Source organism: Chelmon rostratus, chromosome 4 (assembly GCF_017976325.1).
Source record: "Chelmon rostratus isolate fCheRos1 chromosome 4, fCheRos1.pri, whole genome shotgun sequence".
NCBI classification, from domain to species: Eukaryota; Metazoa; Chordata; class Actinopteri; order Chaetodontiformes; family Chaetodontidae; genus Chelmon; species Chelmon rostratus.
This window is the reverse complement of record NC_055661.1, coordinates 17,982,996-18,005,472: the sequence shown is the minus strand read 5'-3', so window position 1 is coordinate 18,005,472 and position 22,477 is coordinate 17,982,996. Positions and strand designations below refer to the sequence as shown.

The window sequence follows — 22,477 nt, the reverse complement described above, 5'->3', positions numbered from 1 at the left end:
AATCTATGGGATGGACTCCATTTAAGGCCTGGATACTATAAGGGCTGTGAATGATGAGGTGAGATTTTAGATGTCGAGTAACGTGAGAATATGTGTCAGTGTGCCCTTGGTTATTTAGTGCATGTGTAATACCACCTTTACAGTGCTTACATTAGGGATGAAGAGGATGGGTTCAGTGTTAGGTCAGCCGTGCTGAACTAATACAATACGAATATTGCTGTTATGCATCACCAAAGCCGAGGTTGGTTGTCATAAGAGTAGAGCTACATTATCTGAGGTCTTGTTTGAGCAAAGCGAATTGCACAAACTTGAATAAAACAGGATGTTTTCTTGTGTGTAATGCTGTGCGTTAAGTAAACCACAGCACATTTAATATCTTGTCAGTAATGATTGAATGTGTGGTTTTCACAGTGTTAAAGTACTCAATTACTATGGGCTCTGATGTGGACTAAAGTGGCTGAGCTGTCATACAGTATGAGTAAACATATTTAATTTGGTCCAGAGCTGATGAAACCCCATGCACATTAAATGTTAGCTTAGACATCAGTGTATAAAGCACTGTGTAGTCCATGTGTGGGGAGCCTTTTTCCTGTCAAGGGCTATTTCAATTTTGATACCATTCTTCGAGGGAAATGTTTCATAGGAGTGACACACCTGGGGGGGGGGGCAGTTTGAAAAGAGCTGCTCACAGTAGCAGGTCATTGCTTTGCAGCTCAGTGATTTCATGTTGTAGCTCGTCAGGCTCGTTCCACATAAATAAATATCTTCAGTTCCTTTTGTTTTTACTTTTCATGTGTTGAAACCTCTCTCCAAGTGCCTCAAGGAGTCAGCAGCATATTCAAATGTCATAGCAGACATTTGCTCTTGCAGACTAGGAAAATGCAGCATTACCTCTTTCCAGTTGCACTTGACACAGCGTTAATTTCACTTCAGACGATTTCACATTTGAAAGCAGAGACAGGAGAAGCTGGTTGGAGCTTGAGGTTCAGCTCTGAGAGGTTCTTGGTTAATGTCCACCATGAAGGTCAAATCACACAGACACTTGCTATGACTGAGTTTCTACGACAGGTTTTCCCTCATCTCTATGAATTATTCCAGACAAACTGACACTTTGGAACTGTTTTACTTTGTTCGTTGCTAGCAGCTCCACAGAGGCAACAAGGCACTCCTTCACCAATTCTGCCTATGAATGAGGTTTCAGCTTCTAAGCTATTAGCTCAGTCACAACAAAACTTGCTGCGTAACATTGTCTTTGTCAGAAAGATGGCTGTTGGGCACTGTAACGCCAACATGCAGCTCATCCAGTTTAGCATCTTTCAAGCTGTAATGACTTGGCCTTTTTTTTCACTGTGAGCGCATTCCCACAAAGTAACTAAGGCACACTGGTTTGTCTTTTACTTAAACAACAAACTAATTGTTTGTCCATTTCTCTTGGAAAGCACTCCATATCTACTGTTGTTTTGTTGGTAGGTATCATGATGCGTTAACATAATGATGATAATCATCCTTTCCGTGTGTGTTGCATTCAGGGATCACTCAGAAGAACATGTCCGTCTACTATTCTATGTTATTTTCTTTATTGCTGAAAGAAAGTAATTGCTTTTTTGTATTTATGAATTGCCTTGTGAAATTGAATTTTAGGACACATCTGCCACAAGGGCTGATGGATAAAAATAATTAGTTTCCTGTTTTGTTACTTACAGTACTCCCAGTCATGTTTGAAGAATGAAAGTTGACCCACTTAAAATCTCAATTTTCTCTGGTCTGCATTTTCCACTGAACAGTCAGATTCAAGATATGAAAGCAGTCTGAATGATTTTTATTTTGACTCTGTTGTATGTTTAGGTTGCTGTATTCAGCCAGGAGTACCACGATAACAGCAAGCAGACCTTGTTACAATGTGTTACCTAAACAAGTGTGAGACTCATACCTTCTGGTAGAACCCACTCACTGTCCAAAGGGTCCACTCTGGACTTTCTTAAAGAGATATTAAGTCTTCTGCACATTTATGAGATTTATATTCACAGTATACAGCTAGACATTCTTATTCATCCTTTTCTCTCCGCTGGAATAACTTGGCTTCGTGTGAGATTTGCCGATTCGTCTGGAACCTGCTCAGAGACGTTATATAAGGCGAGTAACGGACAGAGATGAGACCGTACGCACATTACAGCATAACGCCACAATAATCGCACGAGCTGGCTGGGCTTGGCGCTGGAAGGGCTACAGAAACGCCGCACCTCGAGTTCAATTCGCGTGTGTATGTGTGCTACATCACGTTTTATCTTAATTAATTCAACGAGCTAGCTAGCTTGGAAGGCGCTGCCAAATGCTGGCCCATTCACTATTGTGTGCGTATGATTTAACTTAGCTAGGCGGCTAACGAGGACGCGCTGCTGCCGCTGATGAGCCCGTGTGCGTAGCGGAATGATGAACAGAAGAAACCGCCACCCGACAGGCGCTAAGAGCTAAGATTAATTATCCAAACCCTGTTTAGTAATTGGTTTGTGTGATTATCAAATATAGACACACAGCCGATGTGTCTGGATACTATAAGGGCTGTGAATGATGAGGTGAGATTTTAGATGTCGAGTAACGTGAGAATATGTGTCAGTGTGCCCTTGGTTATTTAGTGCATGTGTAATACCACCTTTACAGTGCTTACATTAGGGATGAAGAGGATGGGTTCAGTGCTAGGTCAGCCGTGCTGAACTAATACAATACGAATATTGCTGTTATGCATCACCAAAGCCGAGGTTGGTTGTCATAAGAGTAGAGCTACATTATCTGAGGTCTTGTTTGAGCAAAGCGAATTGCACAAACTTGAATAAAACAGGATGTTTTCTTGTGTGTAATGCTGTGCGTTAAGTAAACCACAGCACATTTAATATCTTGTCAGTAATGATTGAATGTGTGGTTTTCACAGTGTTAAAGTACTCAATTACTATGGGCTCTGATGTGGACTAAAGTGGCTGAGCTGTCATACAGTATGAGTAAACATATTTAATTTGGTCCAGAGCTGATGAAACCCCATGCACATTAAATGTTAGCTTAGACATCAGTGTATAAAGCACTGTGTAGTCCATGTGTGGGGAGCCTTTTTCCTGTCAAGGGCTATTTCAATTTTGATACCATTCTTCGAGGGAAATGTTTCATAGGAGTGACACACCTGGGGGGGGGGGGCAGTTTGAAAAGAGCTGCTCACAGTAGCAGGTCATTGCTTTGCAGCTCAGTGATTTCATGTTGTAGCTCGTCAGGCTCGTTCCACATAAATAAATATCTTCAGTTCCTTTTGTTTTTACTTTTCATGTGTTGAAACCTCTCTCCAAGTGCCTCAAGGAGTCAGCAGCATATTCAAATGTCATAGCAGACATTTGCTCTTGCAGACTAGGAAAATGCAGCATTACCTCTTTCCAGTTGCACTTGACACAGCGTTAATTTCACTTCAGACGATTTCACATTTGAAAGCAGAGACAGGAGAAGCTGGTTGGAGCTTGAGGTTCAGCTCTGAGAGGTTCTTGGTTAATGTCCACCATGAAGGTCAAATCACACAGACACTTGCTATGACTGAGTTTCTACGACAGGTTTTCCCTCATCTCTATGAATTATTCCAGACAAACTGACACTTTGGAACTGTTTTACTTTGTTCGTTGCTAGCAGCTCCACAGAGGCAACAAGGCACTCCTTCACCAATTCTGCCTATGAATGAGGTTTCAGCTTCTAAGCTATTAGCTCAGTCACAACAAAACTTGCTGCGTAACATTGTCTTTGTCAGAAAGATGGCTGTTGGGCACTGTAACGCCAACATGCAGCTCATCCAGTTTAGCATCTTTCAAGCTGTAATGACTTGGCCTTTTTTGTCACTGTGAGCGCATTCCCACAAAGTAACTAAGGCACACTGGTTTGTCTTTTACTTAAACAACAAACTAATTGTTTGTCCATTTCTCTTGGAAAGCACTCCATATCTACTGTTGTTTTGTTGGTAGGTATCATGATGCGTTAACATAATGATGATAATCATCCTTTCCGTGTGTGTTGCATTCAGGGATCACTCAGAAGAACATGTCCGTCTACTATTCTATGTTATTTTCTTTATTGCTGAAAGAAAGTAATTGCTTTTTTGTATTTATGAATTGCCTTGTGAAATTGAATTTTAGGACACATCTGCCACAAGGGCTGATGGATAAAAATAATTAGTTTCCTGTTTTGTTACTTACAGTACTCCCAGTCATGTTTGAAGAATGAAAGTTGACCCACTTAAAATCTCAATTTTCTCTGGTCTGCATTTTCCACTGAACAGTCAGATTCAAGATATGAAAGCAGTCTGAATGATTTTTATTTTGACTCTGTTGTATGTTTAGGTTGCTGTATTCAGCCAGGAGTACCACGATAACAGCAAGCAGACCTTGTTACAATGTGTTACCTAAACAAGTGTGAGACTCATACCTTCTGGTAGAACCCACTCACTGTCCAAAGGGTCCACTCTGGACTTTCTTAAAGAGATATTAAGTCTTCTGCACATTTATGAGATTTATATTCACAGTATACAGCTAGACATAAGACTGGATGGACTAATGGAAATTTTGCTCCACAGAGGCAACAAGGCACTTCAAATATTCTGCTTCTGAATCAGGTTTCAGCTTCTAAGCTATTAGCTCAGTCACAACAAAACTTGCTGCGTAACATTGTCTTTGTCAGAATGTGGTCCTGTGAAAGAAGGTTGTTGGGCACTGTAACTCCAACATGCAGCTCATCCAGTTTAGCATCTTTCAAGCTGTAGTGACTCTCGAGCTTGGCCTTTTTTGTCACTGTGAGCACATTCCCACAAAGTAACTTAGGCACACTGGTTTGTCTTTTACTTAAACAACAAACTAATCGTTTGTCCATTTTTCTTGGAAAGCACTCTATATCTACTGTTGTTTTGTTGGTAGGCATCATGATGCGTTAACATAATGATGATAATCAGCCTCTCCATGTGTGTTGCATTCAGGGATCACTCAGAAGAACATGTCCGTTTACTATTCTATGTTATTTTCTTTATTGCTGAAAGAAAGTAATTGCTTTTTTTGTATTTATGAATTGCCTTGTCGGTCAGATCAAACAGTCTTGTGTGGTGTATACCACCATGAGGCCAGAGGTTTCCCCCCCCTAGTGTAATCATATCCTACTTGATACATGATCTAGTGAAGTCTGTGATCTGACATGAGAGGAATGAATGTTGGTTCTTTTGATATATTATAATTAAACTCAATTTATGGACCTAAAGAAATTACATATGCATCTATGTAACTGTCAGTTAAAGAGATGGACATGTGTTTGTATGTAAAAGCCCGGTATTCTTCATTCTTAATGAACTTGCTCGCATGACCTATTTCTTGTCGAGATGCAATGATTAGATGATTAGTTGTTAGTATTAGTAAATTAATCTGCATCTATTTTGATAATTCATTAATTTAAGAAAAGAATTTCAAGCAAAGATGCCAGATAAATGCCCACTGCTACTACTAATACTTTGCCTTATTTCTTGATCTTACATGAAAGCACATACATTTAATATTTTGGGATTAAAACTATTGCTCACACACACACAAAAAAAAACACATTTAATGACATTACTGTGTGCTCCACTGTGATGACTCTCTCTTTTCAGATGTTTTGTAGACTTAACACAAATTAATCCAAAAATCTGAATCTGAAGATTAATTTGCAGCCCTAATTTATTGTCTAAAATCAAGTTCTACTTGCAGAAGTTGATATTGAATTTTAGGACACATCTGCCACAAGGGCTGATGGATAAAAATAATTAGTTTCCTGTTTTGTTACTTACAGTACTCCCAGTCATGTTTGAAGAATGAAAGTTGACCCACTTAAAATCTCAATTTTCTCTGGTCTGCATTTTCCACTGAACAGTCAGATTCAAGATATAGAGGCAGTCTGAATGATTTTTATTTTGACTCTGTTGTATGTTTAGGTTGCTGTATTCAGCCAGTAGTACCACGATAACAGCAAGCAGACCTTGTTACAATGTGTTACCTAAACAAGTGTGAGACTCATACCTTCTGGTAGAACCCACTCACTGTCAAAAGGGTCCACTCTGGACTTTCTTAAAGATATATTCAGTCTTCTGCACATTTATGAGATTTATATTCACAGTATACAGCTAGACATAAGACTGGATGGACTAAGGTCAGACAATGTCCTCAGTGAAACATCATGATGAACGACATCCCTGTTTGTGTGAGTGTGTGTACACTCCTATAAAGATGCTATAATTTTTTATATCATTTTTAATATGCTTTTTATATGTAATAAGTCAGCCACTTTCTCTAGTCATTGCAACATTCACAATTAATTGATTGCATCTTTCCTAAACATGAAATCTTTGCAGTTTATTCTCAATTATGCAGTTTGAGACATAGTGGAGAAAACTGTAAACAGTGTTATAACAATTATGAATTGTTTGTTTGACAGGTGTATCATCACTTCATGTTTTGTAGGTGGTGTAGTCTGACTTTTTAAATTTATTCCACAGTTTTGCAATACGAATACTCATGCCTGAGGCGGGTGCAAACCAGCTGTACTTAAAAGTATTTTTTATGTTTGCGCCTATATTAAAATATTGTTTCACTGAGGGGTAAATAGTGTGATTAAATAAGCGGTTTGCATTAGTAAATCAGGCACAAGTAGCTACTATCATGATTAGAATAAACCCATCCTTAATTTTTGTGCTCTGTGGCTGGTACTTAAAATATGTACAGTAGTCATCATTTCTAAGGCGCTAAATGTTTTTATATATTACTTTTATTGGATTTTCACTTGTGAACGAGATGTTAATCACCAAAGTGAAAATGTACCCCCATTTGGCACTTGGTAGGTGTTGATTTTGGACCATGAGTGTGCATGATAGTATGCGTGTCCCGTGTGTTGGGGGTGGGGATGGTTGCTCTGCACAGTACTGCATGGTGGAGTAGTTTTCGTCATGTTTCACTTTTGGTTTGATGCTTCACTGTACGAGTTGGAGCAGCACCTGCTGTATTCAGGTTAAATTAAACACAACTTGTCGATAAGCCACTTGAGCTCTACTGTTACATAAAGACGCTATGGTGCATCATAATCTCGTGACTCATCCATTAGCACTGCTGACATTGGCATTTTAAGACTTAAACAAAAGTGCATGTGTCCTTTAAGTGTTGAAAAGCTGAACATTTATCTGAGGGAAACTGATTGAGAAGCGTTGAAATGCTTCACTCTGCTGCAACGAACTGTCGTCTGAGGAGGAGAATAGTTATCTTCAAAATGTTATGTGACACAGGCAAGTGTGAAAGTGGTTGTACTGCTTCCTCATTGTTTTTTTAACTAAACCCCTCAAACGCGTCTGTCAAAGCTTTATGTTATTCTGTGCATGTGTGATTCAAATGCTTGTGTGGTTTATGCATTGTGCATTGCATTAATGTGCGCGTGTGTGTTCATATAAATGAGTGTGTGAGGTTTCAGATACTTATCTTTTGTGTTTGCATACATTTTGTCAGTCAAAAGCATGCTTTTGCAACTTCCTGTCAGAGAGGATAAATAAACAGAGAAGGAAGAGAGAGCCAGAGGAAGGAAGGAATGGACAAGAGAAGTGGGGCTGAGGGGTTGTGTTGGGGCCAAGCCTGCTGACTCAGCATGCAGCAGCCAATCATTAACACAATTGCACACACTCCCTCACACATGGATATGTTGGACACGCATGCAACTTCTGTCCACTACCTAATTTTTATTTATATACCCAGCAGCATCAGAGCATGCATTTCGAAAGAGGCAACACACTAGCTGGACAGACAAAGCAGGCAGTGGTCAAACCCTCCTTGCAGCAGCAGTTTATAACCTCTCTCATAAATGCCTCTCATAGCCCCTCACGCACGCACACACACACACACACACACACACTGAGGCACGCTTGCCAGTTCCAGCCTCATTGCAGAGCTTATCTCCCTGCATAGAACCGAGCAACACCTCATCCCCTGCTGTTGTGCTAAATGTGAAAGTGGCCTGAGGTTTGACAAGGTCCTCAACCACAGATCCCAGATCACGTTCCACTAAGCCCCTGCCCATTGTTGTGCATTAGAGCCACAGAGAGAAACCTGATATTGGATTTGTGGTGAAGGGGAAGTGCTATCCATTCAGCCAAAAGTGCCCACTCAGGTGAAACTTGCTTGTAATTTTGACACTGATTGTGAGCAACTGTTATGAAGTTTGGTTATTATTAGTCCTCTTCTCCCCTCTCCCCCACCTCATCTCCTCTCCTCTCCTCTCCTCTCCTCTCCTCTCCTCTCCTCTCCTCACCTCCCCTCTCGTGACTCAGCCATCTAATTTATCATCACATAGCCTGTAAGTGAGCAGCACTTTCACCATCACCTGACACGTGATCTATTGCTCTGTGTGCTTCAGCGTGTCATACATCATAAATACAGAACACTTATGGGTTCATAAAACTGTCAACCCACTTTTTCATACACAGTGGTTTTGCTTCAATTAATTAGAATTTGTCACTCTGATAGATGATGTTATAAAACTGTAATTATATGCATTATATTTGTTTGCATTTTCATCAATGCATTACACACATACAATATTTTTGTATATGTTTAGATGATAACATGCCTAATTTCAGTGCCACAGTATGCTCCAAACCTGTGTTGTGCAAAAAGTTGAATGATGGCTTACTGCACCAATGCTTGGCTGATTAAACGGTGTGCGATTAATAAAGTTTTATCTTATCTTATCTTATCTTTGTGCAGGACTGGCTGCCTGCAGGGTTGATCCATCCTGAAATGTATTCAGCATCAAACTGTCCACTTCTGATTTCCTGCTGACTGTATTTGGTGGCTTGCATGTTTAGTTTATAACTGCCTTATGAATAATTTAGAAATGTTAAATTGACATTTTGTCAAATATTATAAGCTTAGCCAAACAACCATGTTCTGGCATCAGCAAATGTTATTATTTGTCATGGTAGTGATCAGCTCTTTGAATTATTTGGCAGTTTTGGCTCAAATTTAGGTACAGTTACAGTAAACTTTTAACTCTGTTTCCACACACTTCCTGTCCCACAGTGCCCTACTAATTAACACTGGCACCAGAAACTTGTATACTCTTGCGTAGAGCTGAATGAGGTAGTAAACGTAATTGATTATTTGGTAGACAGAAAAACATTGAGCGATTAGTGTGATAATCAATGCACAGCATTTTCTGCCATTTCTGCCTGTTTTTTATCATTGCAAAAGGAATATCGTTGGGTTTCGGACTTCGGATATTACGAGATATTTGAAGATTAGACGTTGTGGACTCTGGTCTTGTGGACACTCTTAGTTAAAATTGTACCAGTTCTTTCATGAAACCACTGTCCCCAAGTGCTCCATCTTGACTGCATTCAAACAACACTGGAGGATTACTGCTACCTGTGAATGTGCATTGTGATACGAAGTCTTTGTATTTCTACAATTGGCTGTATTTTGTCACTGTTGAACTACCATATACTGGATTTTAAGATGTATGGCATTTACAGTATTGTGCCAGGGCCAAATGCTCTATCTTGCAGTGGTAACATGAAGTGAAAAATAATTGTGTATTCACCCCGTCAATTATATAATAATAATATAACATTTAGTGGGTTCTTCCCTGGCCCATGCTACACCCTTCCACCAAGTTCCATGCTAACAAACGAACCAACAAACAAACAAACCAAACTAAAAACATAACCTCCTTGGCAGAGGTAATGCAACAGTTCGTAGGAGTTTTTTCATACACCTTCATTTACTGTAGTTTAAACCTGGAGTTGTTGTTGTCCCAAAGACAAATCAGAAAGCAGCTTTGTCGATTATTCTACTGAAAGAATGGGAGTGGTTGTGCACTCTTTAACATGGTGAATCATCAGCAAAGCAGGCATATGTTCCACCAGCTACAAAGCAGGATAATGAATCAGCGCTGTTTGCTGACTGTGACAGTCAGACTCTCTTCTGGTCAGCTGGAATGTGTTGTGAGGCCTTGACTGCTACAGAGCTGCTGTGGCTAGCCTCTCAATCTTTTTTCTCTTCCTCTCTTTTTCCCTCTCCCTCTGTCTGTCTCACTTACTTGTCTCCAGATAAACACTGGACAGGCTTTCAAAAGACAAGAACGCACTGTCACTATAGGCTTCACACTTGGCAGCTGTCTCTCCTCTAACAAGGCCACTCTGTAACAGTGGGTGAAAGCGCAGTAGTCAGAGGAAACCAAACTTCATTTTGTCTGCTCTGCATCATACTTCATGTGCTTTTAGGTCAGGGGCAGAGAACTTCTGGCTTCCTGGCCCACAAGACTACTTGATCCGGTCCGAGGCAATTCACAATTCTAAAAAGCAATTACTTTTTTCAGCAATAAAGACATTAAAATGAAATGTTAGACTAATCTTCTGAGCGATCCCTGAATGCACCACACACGGAACAGTTGATATCAGGTCAGTGCATCGTGGTGCCTGTCCACAAACATGAGTAGATGCAGAGTGTTGCGCTTTCTAAGAAAAATGAACAAACAATCATTTTTTTTGTTGATGTGAAGGACAAGCCTGTGTGCCTGAGTTAGTTTGTGAGGATGCACTCTTAGTGATGAAAAAAGCCAATCTCAAGAGCCATTAAAGCTCAAAACATGCTAAACTGGACGAGCTGCAAGGACAGATGTTCTTGGATAAAGTTAACGCTCTTTGGTAGAGTAGCTAAGAAGCTGAAACCACATTCAGACGGAGAATTTGTGAAGGAGTGCTTTGTTGTAGCTGCAGAACTGTTAGTAAAATTGTTCCAAAGTGTGGTGGCTGGTGAGCATGCAGAAGTCCTTCAGGCATTTTGAAAGAGGTTTTAAGACATGAAAGTAAACAAAAGGAACTGAACATACTTGCTACTCTGTTGAATGTGGAACCAGCTGATGTGTGTGACAAACACAAACATAAGATCATTGAGCTGCAAAGCAACAACCTGCTACTAAGACCTATTCAGAACTGACTCTTGCTAAGACTCACTTCAGCTCAAGACTGACTGACCTAAAGGTTCGAAGATGGGTGTGTTCCAACCCACAATGTCGTAACGACTACTGAGCTATCATGGGTTGGAATGTCAACATGTTGATGGGCTTCATGGCCATTGTGATCCCATTGCAAGATGATCTCTAGTTTTCTGAGATTTTAAAGGTCCAGCATGTAAGATTTAGTGGCATCAAGCACTAAGGTTGCAGATTGCAAGCAACAAAATAACCCCTTATTTCACCCTTCTCTATGGTGGCTGCTGAAAATGTGAAAGGAGAGGACCTGGTCCCTCTGCAGATAAAAAAAGGGCTCATTCTAGATAATGAAACCACAGCAGTTCTTATTATCAGATATACACCAATAAAAACATAATTATGAATATTATCTTCCAATTTATGCATATGGATCCCCCTACATCCTAAATACTGGACCTTTCAGCAAACTATTCACAAGGCATTTTAAAGTGAAAAGCTAAAATAAATACAGTATTACACAGTCTGATCAACTGCACAGGTCTTAATTCTCAATCTGTAGCCATTTTTCTGCCTTATTCTCAGCTGTAATCTATACCTGAACCAATAACCTAACCTTAATCCAGACAGCCGATCATTATTTAACTCCATTAGTCTGTTAGTGTAATGAGGCCTATCTGCAGTATTGGAGCTTTAATCATCAGCCTGAACCGAGCAGCTCTAACTAGAAAATTCTTGCTTTTTTGAGGCACAGACAGACAGACGCACGTGTGCACACACACACACACACACACACACACAGTTATTACTTGTGTCCTGTGTGTTGTAAGCAGTGTTGATGGGTATAAACAGGGATCTCTCAATATGATACTATATTAAACCTCATCAGATAGAAGCTTTCATTATTTCTATTCATGCATTTATTACGTAGCTCTGTATCCATATAGTTCATCATTAATTTATATATGTATCATATTTTTGAATGAATAAGAGAGACCTAACAGGCAGGTTTCCAAAGCCTGCTTGCCAGATTCATGTTTATTATTCAGCTCCATATGGTGTCAGATATGTCTTTTTCTCTTGGTTACATCACAGAAACATGTCACGCCATGCCATGTCATGCCATGCCATGAGAGGTTTAAAACAACTCTGAACTAACTATAGAATAGTTTGCCTGTGTATCATCATACGCCTCATTTTTTCACTTTCCATCCCATGTATGCACACTCATCATTTTGCCCACTTTGAACTTTGAACAATTGTATGAATAAAGTAGAACAGAAAATATTAATTACAGAGTCATTAATGCACCGTACAAGTCTTTAAATAAGAAATAATAATGCATTATGTCAAAGAAAAAAGACACGCTTGTGTGTGTCCATGTGTGTGTAGTAAACTACCTTTAGATTATCTGTGGTTGGATAATTTTGCTGAGCTCATGAACCATGGCCTGTTGATGGACGCACAGTTTGGCCTGGTGAAGGCACACACGCATGCATTCAGACATGCAGTCACTCCTCATTCTCTCTTTGTGCATTATGAATGACAGCCATATGCCTTCTAGCTGTCAGTTCTGACAGGGAGCAGCTTGAGTGAATATCTTCACTGAGACTGTGTCTTTACTTCTCTTATTTTTCCACCGTCTCTCTGTTGCTGTTGCTTTAACCATTCCAGAAATATGAGGATACGAAATAGTGTTGAGTTCCTTCTACAGTGTGGAGACGTATGTAATGGCACAAAGACAGAGACAGCACGATAATAATTATATACGAACTCGTCAGTAGTGTAGACGTAGGACAGAAATATGAACCATATGACCACACGGCACAAGCTTTATTTGAGGCACAACTGCATCAGATAAAGAACTTACTGTGTGCCACTTGTGTGTGTGCCGCTGTAAACAGTTCCTGTTGTGTAACAGGGTCGAAAAATTATGTCCCTGCGGAGCAGAAAAATGTATGTAGCATCTCTAGGCAAAATATAACAGCATGGTTGTTGGATGAATGTCTGTGATACATGGAAAGGAAGAATTAGTCGATTAGTAGATTTTCTAATTAGCTGAAGACATCCATGTTGATTTTTGTCAGCTGACAATTAAATATGAATGAGGTAGATGAATACTGCTCGATGTTAGGTGGCTTTAACCCTTCTGATCTCTTCCTGTAGACGCAGATAACAAAGATACAGGAATGAAGAAATAACGAAAACTACAACAAGCTATATCTCAGATCACCAGAGGGTGTAATTAAATATGGCGAGCTGAGGGGGCTGTTATGTCACTTTGTAGTACTCATTATGAAACAGTGGTCGAAAAAATGTGCAGTTGTGAAATGAATTTTAGGTTCAGCAGCTGATTTTACCCAATTAAAAAGAAGAACGCTATTCTTTATTGTAGTCTTGACAAGCCTTGACAGACACATGAATAGTCCTCATAGGATACGGTGAACAAAGTTGCTGGTCTGTGATAAGAAAACATAGTACTGCTTCTTAACTATGTCATAGTAATAGTGTATGTGAGTATACTGTATGTTAATCCTGTCAAATTATTTTGCTGTGAAATCAACATTCATTAACTGTGATGCTGCAGGGGTTAATTTGACAATCATGGGGTTATTGCCTCCGCTGGGACCAACTAAGAGGCTAGACCTGCTCCTAACAGGTGCACCTGCTGCCTCTCTCTCTTTCACACACACACACACACACACGTGCACAAAAAGTGACACATGTGTGCTGGGAAACTATATGCATGCTCACACACACCCACCCAGTCCTTATTTGAATATATTTAATGCATTTATACAGCAGGAACTGAAACGATCACCTTAAGTTTGCACTCAAAATAGGTCTTTGGCTGTTCCCTTGCTGTTACAGCCAGATGAAGTCATGTGTATAATAGGTGCATTATCGTCTTCAGTGCTGTCTTTCATTGTATTGAAGATGTCTTGAGAACTTTCAAGGCATTTTAAGACTTTTTCATGATCTAAAAACATCTTGACTTTGTTGAATTGTAGTTGTTTTTGAAAGATTTTTGTCAGAGGTGTGCTGGAAAATTTGCTTAATGTGCTGATGGTCAGAGGATGCCAGTGCACTAAAGATTGCAAAGTCAAATGTCTCATATCTCTTTTTACGTGCTGCCACACATGGCTGCTGCAGACTGTCAGTGATATATGTTGTGGTTATTTACTCACTCATGGATGCAAGGTGGGTACTTGTCCAGTCACGTACTTGCGTGCAAATTAGTTTGCTCAGTGGTGGCAGTGCCTCGTCTAATCGTGTGTTTTTAATCAAATGAAGTTCAAATGTTCAGGATCCGTATTCCAGCAGTGTTGGACAAGCCATCTGGAGTACTGTGAGTTTTCCTGATGTGCCGGCAGTTCAACCACATCCATATGGAGAAACAAAACAAACATCACATGCTGTTTGAACCTTAACTGCTGTATCAAACTAACAGTTGAACATGTGTTGCCTTCAGGTGCCTGTTGAGAAGAACGATTTAAGCAAAAATAATCAGTATACTGTAAAAATGTGGTAAATATGTAATAGTAGGGATTTATTTGATTCAAAGTTTGACCCGGAGATATGTATTATATATGTATCATTCTATATATAGAACAGCAACCTCCCCTACATAACGATTAAGCACTCATTTGCATTGGTGATACAAAACCAATAGGCTTAAGCCGGATAAGGTTAAAGAATGTCCGTGACTCCAGGCTACAATATAGGTGCAAAGAAAGAGAGCCTGTAAATGCTTGTTTCATTACCAGACTTTGTCAAGCTAATACGCCTGCTCCTGTGTGGATTCATGAAATATATTTAAATAAGAAACCATCAGATATCTGACTGCCACATGTCAGGAGATGTAGATTTTTTTTCTTGTGTGTGTGTGATCTTCTCAATGTGATTTGATCAGTGAGAGACGTCTCCTCCAATCAGTCAGTCACATTTCTCTTTAGTCACGGTGGGCTGGTTGATGAGAGGCCCTCACAGAATGTCTTTCATCTGTAGTCCATTTCTTTTAATTGAGTCACATGCCAAATAACAGCACACTCATCTCCCCACACGCATCGCTGTCTGCCGTCAGTTGCTTCCAGTGAGTAGACAGGATATGGATGTGATAGCGTCAAGACTGAAAAAGCTGCCATTACCCAACATTAGTGAGGTTAGGAGAGAGAGAGCGACTGCTGCTTTTTGACATTGCAGACGTGTCCATGTTGCTGCCTCGTATTAGAAGTCTTACTAACTACTTCTCTGGTGAGAACCCTGGTTCCAGGTTCATGGCTCTTTCTTCCAGTTTGAGAAACATTCAACCAATCAGAGCGAAGCAGGTGGCATTAAGAATGGGGATGTCAATTTCCTACACAGCTAGCTAATGACATCAATTAAAAATAACCACAGAAATAGCCAACTTTGCTTTACAATACAATACAATACAGTTACACAGCCTTCCTGTCAGTTAAAAAAACCTTGATTGCTTAGGTATAATAAAACAGAATGACCCCCTTCATAATCAGATATCCGTTAACTTGAACACAATGCCAGCGATTCAGTCTAATTGTCAGGCTACTAAAACTGTTCACTAATCAATCTACCTTTGGATTTGAAAGATTATAGCAGCATTTGTTGGTAAATAGATATTAAATATTGTAATTTGGAACTGGTAAGAAGAATAGCATGTGCTTATTACATTTTGAACCTAAAACCTCCAACACATCATCGAGACAAGGAACCCCTTACACCACCTGTCACATGGAAAATTTATTGTTCCCAACAATATAGAAATTCAGCATTGGAAGTACTCTCTGGAGCCTTCTGCCTACGTCTGAGGCAAGAGCTTTATCCCCTATGACAGCTGTCTGCTCATCACCTTGTTAAAAAAAAGAGGGGAGATGGGGAGGGAGGGGTGGGTGAGATTATTTTCTCTTTATAGAGGCAGATATGCTGTTTGGGGTGAGGTAGAATAGCTGTGTATGAAGGGACTGTTTGATGTGGCTAGGAAGATGGCATTCTAGCCTACTTACAGCATTGGAAAAGTTTAGAAGATACCTCAAATGGCCATGCATTGGATTAGCCTGTGTAAATGCTATTGGGCCCCATTCTGGAGAAGGGGAGAACGGAGGGGATCTGTGACAGAAAAGGGTTTAAAAATGACACAGAGAAGGACAGAGTGACGTCAGATTAACCAGAGAGATTGAAGCCAGGCAGAGCTAAAGGAATGAAAGAGGGTGAATGAGAGCGTTAACCTTATTGAACAGATCCACACATGAGCCAGCATCCTGACTCACTGGCCCAGTTTACCTCCTTATGCAACAGGCCAGTGCAGTCCGTTTCACCCTCTCTCCTCTCATCAGTTGCTTCCAGGAAGGGCAGAGGCGGGGGGGAGGGGGGTGAAAGGGAGAGCAATGGGGTGCAGCTGCATGATGAGCCGAGAACGACAGGGGGAAAGGACGGATGAGGAAGGACTGGAGTGGAAGAGAGATGGAGGGGAGTTTTTTTAGCCACACTGTCGGGCTTTGCCAGCATCCCTGCATGGTTGCTAAGGGAACCGCTTATTTGTTGGGAAGTCTCTTTCACACTGACTCTTTTCCTTCCATACACATTCTGCCTCTATGATTTCCTTTTCTCCTTCTGTTTTAAGACTGCTTCTCTCTCTCTGTAGCAGACAGTGAAATGAAATCCAGTGATGCCCTGGGCGAGGGAATGAGTTCAGCCAGAGTCTGTCAGAGAGAGAGTGGGAGAGAGAGAGAGAGAGAAAAGCTGTTGAATGGTCGCAGGTCCCAGCTGAGTGTAATTCAAGGCCCCGTCCCTTCTCCAACAGAGGACGAGTGGATTATCTCAGTGTCCTTGACCCACTATACCCCCACTCTGTAGGCTGGCATAGAAAACTAAAGGGTAGATAGATAGGGTGGGTGGATAGAATCCAGTGTGATGGTGGGCTGGCAGGCACAGAGATAAGAATGGAGCCATTGGCAGGCTGTTATGTAATATCTCAGGATCTGCATTTGAAACAAAGATTTAGTCCCTGCTGTGTGGTTTTGGTCACTTAAAGGCCAGCACCAGAATACAGAGAGACCATGTCTGTCCAGAATTAGTCAGGAAGCAAAAACATCCCAATTCCCAACACATAAAGTAACTGAGTGTCAAATACAAATGTGCAGACATAGGCTTCACACAGATTGGGTTTTATTTGCTCTTGAAGGGTTTAAACAATAAAGCTGGATGTCAGCAGGAAAAATATTGGTGTATAGTGATGCTGGGTGATAATCCAGACACAGAACTGGAATTAAAAAATGCACGGGCTGCTTTTGTGGGGGTGTGTTGCTACAGGTACTGATTAAAAGAGGAAATATGATCCAGGAAGTCCTGTTTGAGTAAGAGATCCACAATTTTGACACCGCCAGATGGTTTATGTTCAGAGGAAGGAAATGACGACTCTGCAAAGTTGTCATGACAATCGTTTTGTTGTTGTATAAAGTTATGCGCAGGAATGTGTGCTAGTGCCTTTTCAGCCATGATGGCTGTAACCATATTGACCGGTGGAGTTGTGCAGGGCCTATACAGATGTATGCCATATACCCAGTTAAATTTCAGTCAACATTGCATATGCCCACTTCTGAATCCCCGCAGATGCACATCATTCAGTTTTGTACTGCAAGACATTTTTTTTTTTATTCGCCTTACTCTACTTACTGATTGGCTAGGACTCTTTGTCTTTGTTGGTTGGGTGGGTTAGGTTTAAGCATGAGGAGAAATGATTGATTAGAGTTATGATAAGAGTATCAGAGTAAGCCAATCAGAGGCAGAGTAGGCCAGGTCATGTCTTCACCATGGCATGGAAGAACTGCAAATACAAACAACACAGAGTAAAACAGTGGGTAGAAGAATATACAGCTGAATAGTACAGATAGGATGTAGAAGCATCAGTAAGAGATGTACCAGCAGTGAGGCCGCAGTAATGGTGATTTACAGAGCTGCAGAGGCATGCCTGGTGTTTGCAGTAACCTGTATCAGCCATTAGTGTGCTTCGGTCTTAGTGAGTGTGCGTAGGCTTATGTTTTTGTGTATCGGAGGGGGTTATGTGGTGGAAGACTGAGGGGGTATGCTGTGTACTGACAGCTGGCTTCTATAAATAAATGTCGCAGGCAGGGGGGGAGACGCAGAGGGGGAGAGAAAAAGAACGAGGGAGCCGAGAAGAGTGACAAATAAAGGGGAAGGAGGGGGAGAGAGCTGAGGATGGGAGGGCCCATAGAGAGGGACTGATACAGATGTACTGAGTGACTTAAAAGAATGCGGTGAGTGTCCTGCTCTCGGGTCATGACTTGCTGAACACGCACCACATGTCACCGCACTCTCAACCAATCAGCAGCCCTGGGCAGGATCATGTGCCCCCAAGATGCTGCCATCTTTATCTACATGTGTCACAAGAGAGGATCACAAAGTCTGTTGCCGTTACAATTTTTATCGCACATCAGTGTTACCCCATCAGCATCTTTCCCCATCTTGTTTTGACTCTCTTGTGTGTGACGCAGGAGCTCTATCAAGTCCAGGAAACAACAGAAAAGGAGACAGAAACAAAGAAAAAAAGCAGATACAAAGAAGAGAAGAAGAGTTAAAAAGAAAAGACAGGAGACAGACAGGAAAAGTACCAGACAGAAAGTTTTATGAATCTCTGTGAATATGACTTTTTAAGACCACATGGTTTACATTTAGTGACGCTCCCTCCATTAATTTGTCATGTAGTCGGTCACTGAGCCTTGTCGGATCATGTGCTGTAGACTAGCTGCTTGGTAACAACTGACTAAGATGCACTGTGTCACTGACACCGACAACTTTCACTTTCCGGCCTCCTGTTACACCATTTCATTGCCTTCCAAAGTGGCTTGTGCGTGTGTGTGTGTGTGTTTGTGTGTGTGTTCACTGCATTTTGCTTATGAGGCGTTGAGCTGGGTTTGGTTTCCTGTCTTGGCACAGCTATGAAACACTGAACACCTGCCTGTCTTACTGCCTAACTGATGTGTACCCGTCTTGCCTATTTTACCTGTTGCTCTGCTTGTCATCGTACCTCCATGTTTCCTTGTACACGTTTTCCTGTGTTGCAAATTGATTGTCAGTGTCACATCCTCAGCATTTTACAGAAGCCAAGTGAGAAAAAAAATTCAGGCGATCCATTTTTTAAATCTGATCTATTTTTTTTCTCTTGTGTTTGTTAGCTTTTTAGCAAAAATGCATTATTTTTTACACTTAGTTGACTTATTATTTTCTGTTTTTAAATAACATAATTTTCAGTCTTCAGCCGCAGTTTGGTTGGTTTTAGGCAACAAAACTGCTTGGTTAGGTTTAGGAAAAGCTCGAGGTTTGGGTTAAGCCAGAGTGACAGTGGGTTAGAAAGGTTATAAAGTCCTGAAGGCAGACTTTTTTCACGTGTGGTGCACTCCAGCCTCTTTTGTCTGACGTGAATCTTACAAAAACAGGACTTTGAAAATGATCCTGATGAAAAACCAAAGACTAACCTGACAATAGTTTTTATCATTTTCACCTGTTTTCACAGAGGCAAAAGAAAAATTACGGAACTAGAAAATATTAAAACCTTTCTGTTTCACTTGTTCCTAAGTCATAAACACAGGAGAGAAAATTTACATCAGACATCGAAAGTGAATGACCACAATTTTTCTCTCACTTGCCTCTCAGGGCTTCCATAGATTCCCTTGATTTCTTTAAACTGAATGATTAGAATTCAGAGACAGAGATGGAGACTGAGGAAAAAGTGACATGGAGAGAGAAGAGACAGTGAGATTAGGGAGGGGGACAGAGGAAGATAGCATGGCCCCATCAGTGAGTGGGCGGTGTCATGTTATCAGGCTGCATCAGGACATGAGAAGCTTTCTTCCTGACTTCCTCTGTTTCTGCTTGCATAGCAAACCATAAACAGACTTGTGAAAGAGTATCTGTGGGAAGACAGTCACATGCTTGTAATGTACTGTAGCTTAGTGATGGCGTGCACGTGTGTGTCAAGAAGAGAACGCCATACAGAGAGGAAGGGAGCGCTGGTTTCAGTGTTGTTTGGGTTAGATACTTCCATGTATCTGCAACAGTCTCTGTATCTGTAATCTGTCAGAAGCAGTGGCAACAGGCCAACAGTGGTTCATCTTACACTTTTTATCGACATCTCAATATAAATCATTATGTAAATGGATAAACAGTTATATGAAATGTATGATTAAATGCCTCCAAAGTGTACAAGATGTTGATATTCTCCAAACTATAGACTTAACTTAGCTGCTCTTCTGTAAAATATAAACTTTTTGGTTTGAACTTCATTAACAATGTAATTTTGTGTGTAATGTTTTGTTTTGTTTTGTTTTTTCTTTTTACCATGGTCAGCTTTTTAAATACTGCCAGCTAGCAGTTTTGGTTAGTTTACTGTGTGTCTTGAATGATGTGTGATATAAGCATGGTATATGAAGATACAATCCTCTTGTTGTCTTTATTCTAAATAGCATTCTAACTTCCATTTACGCCCATTTGTTTGCTGCAGTCAGTGTTTATTAGTTCAGAAAAATGTGCCTAGAGCTGTTGCAACAGTCCCTAAAAAAATACATCTGTGGTCCAACTGGCCAAAAAAAATCTCACTAAATGTCCCTGCTCATTCTTTCTCTTGTAAGATGTGGTTTTTATGAAAAAGCTATAGTATTTGAGTTTTTTTTTTTCTCAGCCTTAGCATAATGGAACACCATAAAGGATTATTTACAATTAAACAAAAGCAATTGAATGATTTCATCTCAGAAGCCACAGCAATGCATTAACAGAGTTGTTTGCTTCACCACACATCTTGAATTGAGAGCCCTCTGTAAAAGAACACCATCTAAATTAATCAGCTATTGTGTCCGTAGGCCTCCCAGCAGCTCACCATGCGGCGTGCTTGAAGAAACAAGCTAAACTCACTCTGAGTGAGGCTTCCTCACACTTCCTCTCTCTGACTGTGGTTCCTCTCTCTGCTCTGTCCCTGCAGCCTCTAGCACAGTGGTGGAGGCTGATGCCCAAAGATGCTGCCAAGATGCCGGAGAGCGCGTGGAAGCTGGTCTTCTACACCATGTCGTGGTCATACAGCACCTATCTGCTCTTCTTTACTTCCTACTCCTTTTTCCATGACCCGCCCTCTGTCTTTTACAGTAAGATACACAACATTGTCAACACATTATAATTCATTTCGTAACACTTTGTATTAAGGTACACATATTCACCATTAACTAGTTGCTTATTAGCATGTGTATTAGTAGCATATTGGCCATCTTAGTCATTATAGAGCACTTATTAATGCCTTATTCTGCATGACCATATTCTACAACTACTTGGCCAAAAGCTTTTCCTCAGTAACCTCCTAATTACTGCTTTTTGATAGTAAGTAAGGAAGTTATTGTACACGAGTTATGATCTTAATAACCTAAGCCCTAAAAGATAACTTTAGTTTTTTACAACCTGGACCTTATTTCTAGCATTAAATACGACCATTTACTCACCCAGACAACTTTGGTGGCATCTGGAGTCGTTTTGAAGAAATTAGCCCCAGTGGGGCGGCGCGTATATCCGTATAATGCGAGTAATCGGGGCATCCATGCACAGCCTCTATATAACGCATAATCTGCGGTGAAACTCGTTCATATTCCAATATTTCGTTATAATATGCTGGTGTTATTCACCTCTGAGCCTGTGGTGGCATGTTATCAACATCCGGCGTCTCTAGGAAACTACCTCTGACGTGGATGATGTCATTACCGAACGCCGCGCGCTGCGAGCAGCCAGCCACAACACGGCTAACTCTGCAGCGGTCGGCTATGAATACGCAATAACGAACCATAGCTGTGCCAAACTACAGCTAAACTAGGCGACTGCCGGCTCAGAGGGGAATAGCACCAGCATATCATAACAAAATATTGGAATATGAATGCGTTTCCGCAGATTATGCGTTATATAGAGGCTGCGCATGGATGCCCCGAGTACTCGCATTATACGGATATAGGAGCCGCTCCTCTGGGGCTAATTTCTCTCAAAACGACTCCAAATGCCACCAAAGTTGTCTGGGTGAGTAAATGGTCGTATTTAATGCTAGAAATAAGGTCCAGGTTGTAAAAAACGAAAGTTATCCTTTAATAACTTAATGTCCTACATAGCCATATAGTGGTTTAAATAATATGTCCTGAATTGAATTTACTCCTTGAACTCTTTTCAGTGAAGCCAGTCTATATTAGATAAATGTTGACCTCATAAAAAGTTTGCTTACTAGGACTGTAAATGAGTCACTTTTTCACCTCTCTGTGTAGATAAGGAGCTGAAGTCTTTTTAATCTAATGAAACAGCAGTCAGCATGACCTTATCCTGTAGAGACTCTGTGGGGGTAAAATGCCACTTTGAGTATTCAAATAGAGAGATATTCTGTTCATGGGAGTGCATACAGGATTTGCAGCTTGGTGCACCA

At 40.7% G+C, this 22,477-nt stretch overlaps 1 protein-coding gene across 2 annotated transcripts in view; it reads left to right on the top strand.

The window, feature by feature from the left end:
* Positions 1-22,477, top strand: part of cers1 (ceramide synthase 1) — a 32,229-nt gene that overhangs the window by 2,871 nt on the left and 6,881 nt on the right. For both annotated transcript variants that reach the window (XM_041934876.1, XM_041934875.1), the window contains one exon: positions 21,014-21,173. In XM_041934876.1, the coding sequence (XP_041790810.1) occupies positions 21,014-21,173 (160 nt within the window). The remainder of the gene's footprint in view (positions 1-21,013; positions 21,174-22,477) is intronic.